Here is a 10,000-nt window from a genome sequence, read left to right as displayed (position 1 = left end):
TCATATAGGAAATTATGTATTCCACACGGAAAAAATAAATAGATTCTGACTTTTGCGTCACTGTGACCTTGACCCTGAGTCTCATCTTAATTTGTTGGACAAGAACTTACGGTCTATTAAATTTCTTATTCCTGATCTAGATATTAATCTCTGGCACCGTCGTTCAATGAGTCCGTTATGCATGTTGCATAAGATTTTACATTCAGATATTCCCGGACATTTCCATCCTGTTCGTAATACTAGGCATAAAGTTAATTCTAATGTTCAGACCTTCTCCATCATGAAGCTCAATATTACACAGTATTCTAGAAGTTTTATTCCAGCTGTGACCAAATTGTGGAATTATCTTATAAATCGGGTAGTTGAATCGATTGAACTTCAAAACTTCAAACTTGCAGCAAATGTTTTTATGTTGAACAGGCTGACAAGTCTTTTTATAGTTTATTTATGAAATATTTTTTTACGTTACTTTTATTTTAAATATTTCATCTTAGTCGTTCATTATTTCTCAGATCGTTTATTAATTTCCTTATTTCCTTTCTTCACTTGGCTATATTTCCCTGTTGGAGCCCTTGGGCTTATAGCATCCTGCGTTTCCAACTAGGGTTGTAGCTTAGCTAGTAAAAATAATAATAACAACAACAACAACAATAATAATAATAATGATAATAATAATAATAATAATAATAATAATAATAATAATAATAATAATAGTGCATCTCTCCTAAAAATTCAAGTAAATCGGTCCTGTGTGTTTTTTTTTTTTTTCACGTATTAATCAGGTAGTTGAATCGGTGGAATTTCAAAATGTTTTTATGTTCAACAAGGTGACATAAGTCTTCTTTTATAGTCAATGTATGAAACATCTGTTTTAATGTTGTTACTGTTCTTAAAATATTTTATTCTAATTGTTCATTACTTCTCTTGTAGCTTACTTATTTCCTCATTTCCTTTCTTCGCTGGGATTTATATCCCTGTTGGAGCCCTTGTGTTTAGAGAATCCTGCTTTCCCAATCAGGGTTGTAGCTTAGCTACTACTACTACTACTACTACTACTACTACTACTACTAATAATAATAATAATAATAATAATGATGATGATGATGATGATAGTAATGTTGTTACTATTCTAAAAATATTTTATGTCAATTGTTTATTACCTCGCGTAATTTATTTATTTCCTTATTTCCTTTCTTACTTGACTATATTTCCCTGTTGGAGCCCTTGGGCTTATAGCATCCTGCTTTTCCAACTAGGGTTGTAGCTTAAACAACAACAACAATAATAATAATAATAATAATAATAATAATAATAATAATAATAATAATAATAATAATAATAATGTTGCTACCAAAGAAACGAACACACACACAAACAGGCAAAGAATTCTACCAAAAATGATAACCCGCGGGTTAGCAACTGATAACAAAACAGACTTCAAGAATAACGCCAACGAGGGCACCTCACAGGAACGACAACCATACAAATAATTAATTAATAGTGATAATAAAAGCTTAAGCTAAAGAATTAAGCTTAGGCATAAAACTTGAAAAATAATTTTTAGGCTTTTGAGTTTAAGTAGTAAGCTTAAAACTAAAGACTTAAGTTTAGCATTAAGCTTTAACTGAACGTTAAATCTTTAACGAGAGATTATGAAGTTTAATGAGACTGTGTCATCAGTGAACTTGATTTACGATTGTGGATAAGAAATTTAGATTGTGATCTTAATGAGAGGGAAGAAAGAAAATTGCGGTGATAAAAGCGTAGAATGTTACCAATATACACACGTATATATATATATATATATATATATATATATATATATATATATATATATATATATATATACTGTATATATATATGATATATACACACCACACATATATATGTATATATATATGTATATATAGGCTATATATATATATATATATATATATATATATATATATATATGTATATATATATACATATATATACATATACTGTATATATACATATATATACATATACTGTATGTATACAGTATATATATATATATATATATATATATATATATATATATATATATATATCATCAGCCATTACTAGTGCACTGCAGAACAAAGGCCTCAGGCATGTCCTTCCACTTGCGTCTGTTTATAGTCTTTCTGTGCCAGTCCACGCCCTCAAACGTCCTTAGTTCGTCGATCCATCGTCTTCTTTTCCCTCTTCTGATTTTCTTATAATCTCTAAGGAATTGCAATGTTATTTTTAATGTCCATCTATTGTCTGTCATTCTCATTATATATCTGTCCATGTCCATTTCTTTTTCTTACATGTTGTTAGAATATCCTCGACTCTAGTTTGCTCTCGTATCCATATTGCTCTTTTTCTGTTTTTAGTGTTATTCTTATCATTATTCTTTCCATAGCTCTTTGAATTATAACTAGCTTATGTTCCAATGCTTTAGTAAGGCTCCAAGTTTCTGATGTATAACTTGACAATGGTAGGACCATCTCATTAAATACTTTTCTTTTTAGAGAAGGTGGCATTTTAATTTTCAATGATTTCATTTTGTTTACCAAATGGTCTCTTTCCAATGCTTATCCATCTTTTGCTTTCGGTCTCGTGTCCTGGGGGAACACTTACTGTCTGTCCTAAGTACGTATGTTGATTTACAATCTCCAGATGCTCGTCCATAGCTCTAATTTGTTGTCTCCTTGCATTTTCTTCAAACATTATCTTAGCTTTACTCATATTGATGTCCAGTCATACATTTCTGCTTTATTCGAATCTTTTATCATCTTTTGCAATTCCTTCCATGATTCACTAAATGCAATTATGTCTTCTGCAAATCTTGAATTGTTAAAATATTCCCCCATTAACATTAATTCCTACATTTTCACAATCTAAATTCTTAAAATCTTCTTCAGTGAATAATTTAGGAGATGGAGGCTCCCTATCTAACTCCTTTCTCAATCGGAATTTTCTCACTATATTTATTTAGTTTTATTATTGCTGTACTTCCTGTATAGATATCTTGAAGTGTTATAACGCAAGATTTTTTTTATTCTTTGTTTTTGAAGGATTTTCATTACTGCTGAAGTTTTGACAGAAACAAAAGCTTTCTCATAGTCTATAAATGCCATACACATGTGTATATATATATATATATATGTGTGTGTGTGTGTGTGTGTATATATATATACATATATATATGTATATATATATATATATATATATCTACACACACACAAATATATATATATATATATATATTACATCTCATTAACAAATCCTATAAATATAACCAGAATGAGCTTCACACAAATAAATAGATATATTACTCAGTTTAATTCTAACACTGTAATGTAAAACTAAACCACCCCAAAAAAGTTCAAACATTTGACGGTTGTTGTAAAGAACGAAGCAGTTACAGATTTGAATCCAAATCCCAAACCTAATTAAAAGAAAAAAAAAAGAATATTAATAATAAGAATGGCTAGGCGGGAGGGAAAGTGGGAGGAAGAGATAAGCGATGAAGAGAAAGAAAATAAAATGTGGTGGTAAAAGAGGTGTTGAGAGTAAGAGGAGAAAGTAAGGGAAGGAAAGAAGGAATATAGGAGGAGAGAATAAGAGGGATAGGAGAAGATGAAGGGAATGGAGGAAGTAAAGAATGAAAAAGGAAGGGGAAAATGAATAAGAGAGAGAGAGAGAGAGAGAGAGAGAGAGAGAGAGAGAGAGAGAGAGAGAGAGAGAGAGAGAGAGAGAGCATTAATTATAATTTCATTATCTAATAAACTTATAGTTATTTTTAAATTATTCTTTATATTACTACAAAAATGATTTGTCAGCATATATATATATATATATATATATATATATATATATATGTATGTATATATATATATATATATATATATATATGTATATATATATATATATATATATATAATATATATAGAGAGAGGAGAGAGAGAGAGAGAGAGAGAGAGAGAGAGAGGAGAGAGAGAGAGGAGAGAGAGAGAGAGAGAGAAAGTTTAATTTCATGATCTATTAAATCATAGTTATCATTGACTGATTTCCTAGTCTACTACAAAAATGAAATATCGGCATCTAAAGAGAGAGAGAGAGAGAGAGAGAGAGAGAGAGAGAGAGAGGAGAGAGAGGAGAGAGAGAGAGAGAGAGAGAGAACGTTTAATTTCACGATCTAATAAAAATCATAATTATCATTGACTTATTTTCTAGTCTACTACAGAAATGAAATATCAGTATCAAGAGAGAGAGAGAGAGAGAGAGAGGAGGAGAGAGAGAGAGAGGAGAGAGAGAGGAGAGAGAGAGAGAGAGGGAGAGAGAGAGATCCTAGCATCGGATTACTGCTCTGTTCTTACGATGTCACCCTTTCGCCGTCTTAATAACATCAAGGGATCTGGTTTCACCCATTCATTAGAAATAGATATTACTGTTATCCTTAGCTTTTCAGGATGTTATCATTAGAAGGAAAGGGAGTTGTGGGAGGGGGGGGGGGGAGTTAGGATGAGTTTAATCCTGAGATAAGGGTCTCTCCATCAATGTCACCAAGTCTTGTTCATAAAGTAGTTGTTGTGGCTTTTCAATCCTTGTTTATTTTGTGGTTGGTGACTCACTCAGTGGAAGGGTCTTTAAACAATTGTTTTTAATTTCTAATAACTAGTTTTTATTCCCATTACGGTATTGTGTTTATATACATTTGGTAAATTATCGTTTTGAATTCATCAATGTTGCATGTGGTTAAATGGCTAAGTTCGACGTTATAGCTCTTTTGTCCTTTGGTAACAGACCTCCATAACATAGGAACAATATTGGCAAAATTGTTCTCTTGGTTTTAAAGGCCGCTCATGAATGGCAGAGGCAAGGGACAGTGACATTGCCCTATCAAGCAGGACAATGCCATTGAGACTGACCTTATATACATATGTTCAGCGCCCTTTCCACCCAAGCTAGGACTAAGGAGGGCCAGGCAATGGCCGGTGATGACTCAGCAGATAAACCTATATGCTCCCCCAACTCCCCCAACCCCATCCTTAGCTCACAAGGATGGTGAGGTTGCAGCGACCAAAGAAACTAAAGAGTTCGAGCAGGACTCGAACCCCAGTCTGGCGATCACCAGTTAGGGACGTTACCACATCGACCACCAGGGTTAGCATTTGTTTCAGTCAGCCAGTAAGAGTTTTTCAAATCTTCAAGAACAGGTGCTGGTTATGGTAGTTACTGGCAGTTGCCAGTAGCTAGCAGGAATATTTAATGGACAAGTGTTGTAGGTCGACAATTAGAAGGGCATTGATAGTCGGGGAGTGTAAGAGTACGTTTATTGTGGGATAGGGGTTAATGACGCTTTTTTAGTTGTAGGGTTCGACGTGCTATAAATGAGCCTTATGCACAGTTGTATAAAGCTGTAGACTTGAAGCTGCAGTCTCTCTATAATGCACTTATTCACAGTATCACAGTGACTAGTGTATTTTCTATTGGAACAGTAAATGTCTTCTTTCACTAGCAAAGTGGAAAGTGGTCCATGTTTATTGCCACCATTGGAAGTAATCTATTAAATACCATGAGATTTCACGAAATTTACTTGTAAAAGACATATGCAAAAGGATAATAAGCTCTTTAATTCGACAAACACTTCACGAAAATAAAAGAGAACTAAAAAGTAATTGGGGGAGCTTGTATGTCGGTCCGAGAACAAATTAATCTATAATATTGGATACTTTCCTGAATTCGGGTCTTCTTACTGTCAACTCTTCCTTAAATATCATTGGAATCTATCGAACACTTTTCAAGGTATCTATTAACAAAAAAAGACACGGATGAATAACTTAAAACCTAACCTAACCTACACTAATTGATTTACACTGGCTGCCTATTAAAGCAAGAATTGATTTTAAAATATGCAATAACCCACCAAGTTATCAGAACCGAACGTCATAAATATCTAAGAGAATTGCTACATATTGTGCAGCTAACAAATCGTGTTGACACGATGTTGGTTAGAGATGGTTTCAAATTATTGGAACACCAAGACATATGTCTAATGTAGGTTCTAGACTGTAGAGCTTTCAAATATGCGGCCCCAAGTCTATACAATAAGCTCCCACTAGACATCCTAAAGATTGAAGATATCAAGAAAATGAAGATATTCTTGTTATGTGCTTCGATAATATGGATGTGAAATTAAACGAGCAATATGCGGTGTGAAATGCTGAATGTTATAATGCATACGATAGAATTAATTATGAAAAGTCCTGTAGAGAGTAGGGTTTCCCTGCAGTGCAGTACCAGAAAAGCATCCCTTAAAGTAAGTAAATAACTTAACCTTCAAACTCTCGTCTCGAACTCAAGTAATTGGTAGATTATGTTCAATCACCCTTGGATATAATACATCCCTTTGCGGAATTAATATCGTAACTGGATGCTGCGAAAAGGAGTGGAACACTGAGTATGATGAACGCCCTTTCCATCAGCGCAGTGACATCCCGGGGGACGGACTGACACACACAGACAGACGGTCTCAGGACTCACATAAAAGACCCTTAGCCTGCGAAGGATCACATATCCTTATCGTATGGATGTTTGGGAATTATCGTCTCTCGTTTCTTTTGTGTTCATTTTATTTTCATTTTGCTAAAAGATAGAGGGATATGTAGTGCGTAAGTGCGTGTGATTATTGTACCCCAACATATTTAGCGTTTACATTAGGTTTCAAATTTCCTTATGTGCAGTCGCCTGGATAACTTTTAGCTAGGCTAAGGAAAGTGCGATGGGAGAAAAGGAAGCGAGCAGACCCATTTGCAAAGAATTACTATTCCTGGTTTACTCAACAATAGGAGCAATTTGAAGTTAGAGAAGTTTTAAAGCTCAGTGGGAAAAGTTCAAAGGGGAACAGATGAAAAGTGGGAAAGCAGAAAGTAATACAGTTGGAAACCATAAAATGGACACTGCAAAGAGCAATTTGAAATTGCTTACATTTTAAAGGTTTAAAGACCGCTCATGAATGGCAGACGCAAGGGATAGATACATTGCCTTATAAAGCAGGACAATGCCCTAGAGACTAAACATATATATCCATATATACATATAATCAGCGCCCAAGACACCTCTTCACCCAAGGAGGGCCAAGCAATGGCTGCTGATGACTCAGGAGATAGATCTATAGGCTCCCCCAAACCCCCATCCTTAGCTCACAATGATGGTGAGGTTGCAGCGACCAAAGAAACTTACGAGTTTGAGCGAAAGTAAATGTTTTATGGTGAATAGGTTGACATAAGCCTCTGTTTGTAGTATTTATATGAAAGGTCTATTCTAATGTTGATGCTGTTCTTAAAATATTTTATATTAATTGTTAAATACTTCTTTTATAGCTTATTTCCTTGTTTCCTTTCTTCACTCGGCTGTTTTTCCCTATTGGAGTCCTTAGGTTTATAATATCCTGCTTTTCCAACTAGGGTTGTAGTTTAACTAGTAATATTAATAATAAAATTATCCTTTAATTAGAATACATTATTTTTGAAAAATTTTCGCCTTTGTATCAAGACATTTTTATATGAGAGAGAGAGAGAGAGAGAGAGAGAGAGAGAGAGAGAGAGATGAGAGAGAGAGAGAGAGAGAGAGAGAGAGATATAACTTCAGACTAAATTGTATATTATATACAAATAAAAAATGTAAACAATTCTGGTTCAGTGATAACAATGTTATTGCTAAGAGAGAGAGAGAGAGAGAGAGAGAGAGAGAGAGAGAGAGAGAGAGAGAGAACTTCAGACTAAATTATGTATTATATACAAATCAAAAATGTAAACATAACAATTCTGGTTCAGTGATAACAATGTTATTGCTGACTGTCAAATGTGTAAAATGTATGTAGATTGTTAAAGAGCATAAATAAGGTTAGAGAGAGAGAGAGAGAGAGAGAGAGAGAGGAGAGAGAGAGAGAGAGAGAGAGAGAGAGAGGAGAGAGAGAGAGAGAGAGAGAGAGAGAGGTTATCATTTCCACATAAAATCTCACATAACATCATGTCTTTCTTCTGTTACAGCGCTGGGTGTCATCGTCCACAGACGGCAGTTACTGAGGAATCGACCACAAGATGAGACGAAACTGGGCTTCTTTTCCCGACCTCAAATTCTTCTCGTGATTAACACCTCGTTAAAACTTCTAGTTTCTTCTTCACGTTATCTGTAGGGAGAAGCCAGATAATTTCTTTGTCGATCAGTCTTATTTTCCCTCCCTTTCCCCCTGGTCCTTTTCGGGTTTCAGCCTCTATTCTTTCACATATCTTATATCAAAGTTGATTCGTTCAGTTCTAAAGCTGAAAAAAATAACCTTCTTAACTCTTTTCTTCATGTTTTGGGTAAATATTATGTACCCATAATTATATCCACATTAACCAAAATGTCTCCGAAAGTATCTCATAGGACTTAGTGTATCCTCTAAAGGCAATCTAACATTTACGTACTTTTATTAAAGAATTTTGTCTTATTTTCTTATCTTTCATTGCTAGTTTTGTAATCTCTCAAGAACAGTCAATCACTTACATTCCTATGGTTTATAATAATTCATCTCACCACTTATCGATTTCTATTTGAACTGCAAATTGAACATATCTGGTTTTTTTTTTCTTTTCTTTCCTGTCATTTCCTCTTAATCAGACCAAAACAAAAGTTCTCACTCTCATCATCAAAATTATCTCCCACATCATCAATAACATCATTTCTCAACTGGTCTTCAAATCTGGAGATTTCCCTCTGAACTTATCACACCAAGAGTCCAGCAAGTAAACCGAAGCCGTCCTCCAACCTGTGGACTCACCATCATCTTTTGGCTATCGAAGTCAACCATCGGTAGCCATGGACTACGAGAACGAGACCCTCGGGGTGTGGGGTCCAGGGGGGCGCTTCACCGAGTACGATGACTTCACCGACTACGAGGTCTTCGACTCCGAAATTGCCAAGTGGGTTACGAGGTGGTACATTGTGTTAATATGTGCAAGGAATCAGTAGTTGCTTAGTGGAATCACAGTAGCTTAGTGAAATTGGAAATGCAGCTGTAGTTTAGTGAAGCTGCTATTTTTATCTAAGTGAATTTACTGTAGTTTAGTTAAATTGGAAATACAGTTGTAGTTTAGGAGAATTGCAGTACTTAAGTGGAAATGCAGTTGTAGTTTTTATAAAATGCACTAGTTTAGTGGAAATGCAGTTGTAATTTAGAGGAATTGAAGTAGTTTAGTGGAAATGCAGTTGTAATTTAGAGGAATCGCAGTAGTTTAGTGGAAATGCTGTTGTAATTTAGAGGAATTGCAGTAGCTTAGTGTAAATGCAGTCGTAACTTAGAGAAGTTGCAGTAGTTTAGTGGATATGCAGTTGTAAAGAGGAATTGCAGTGGTTTAGTAGAAATGCAGCTGTAATTTAGAGGAATTGCAGTAGTTTAGTGGAAATGCAGTTGTAATTTAGAGGAATTGCAATAGTTTATTGAAAATGCAGTTGTAGTTTACAGGAATTGCAGTAGCTTAGTGGAATGCAGTTGTAGTTTAGAGGAATTGCAGTAGTTTAGTAGAAATGCAATTGTAATTTAGAGAAATTGCAGTAGTTTAGTGAAAATGCAGTTGTAGTAGTGGAATTGCAGTAGTTTAGTGGAATGCAGTTGTAGTTTAGAGGAATTGCAGTAGTTTAGTAGAAATGCAATTGTAATTTAGGGAAATTGCAGTAGTTTAGTGGAAATGCAGTTGTAATTTAGAGGAATTGCTGTAGTTTAGTGAAAAGGCACTTGTAATTTAAAGGAATTACAGTAGTTTAGTGGAAATGCAGTTGTAATTTAGAGGAATTGCAGTCGTTTAGTGGAAATGCAGTTGTATTTTAGAGGAATTGCAGTAGGTTAGTGGAAATGCAGCTGTAATTTAGAGGAATTGCAGTAGTTTAGTGGAAATTCAGTTGTAATTTAGAGAAATTGCAGTAGTTTAGTGGAAATGCAGTTGTAGTAGTGGAATTGCAGTAG

The 10,000-nt window shown here is 34.5% G+C and overlaps 1 protein-coding gene across 5 annotated transcripts in view; it reads left to right on the top strand.

Annotated features, from left to right (window-relative positions):
- Positions 1-10,000, top strand: part of LOC137631044 (G-protein coupled receptor moody-like) — a 113,559-nt gene that overhangs the window by 81,050 nt on the left and 22,509 nt on the right. For 4 of the 5 annotated variants that reach the window (XM_068362619.1, XM_068362615.1, XM_068362616.1 and 1 more), the window contains exon 3: positions 8,046-8,972. In XM_068362619.1, coding sequence (XP_068218720.1) covers positions 8,857-8,972 — 116 coding nt within the window. In that variant the 5' untranslated portion in view covers positions 8,046-8,856. The remainder of the gene's footprint in view (positions 1-8,045; positions 8,973-10,000) is intronic. The other variant, XM_068362618.1, reaches the window with a different exon arrangement.

Source organism: Palaemon carinicauda, chromosome 39 (genome assembly GCF_036898095.1).
Source record: "Palaemon carinicauda isolate YSFRI2023 chromosome 39, ASM3689809v2, whole genome shotgun sequence".
NCBI lineage: Eukaryota > Metazoa > Arthropoda > Malacostraca > Decapoda > Palaemonidae > Palaemon > Palaemon carinicauda.
The sequence above is the reverse complement of the archived record's forward strand: the minus strand, read 5'-3'. Positions and strand labels throughout refer to the sequence as shown.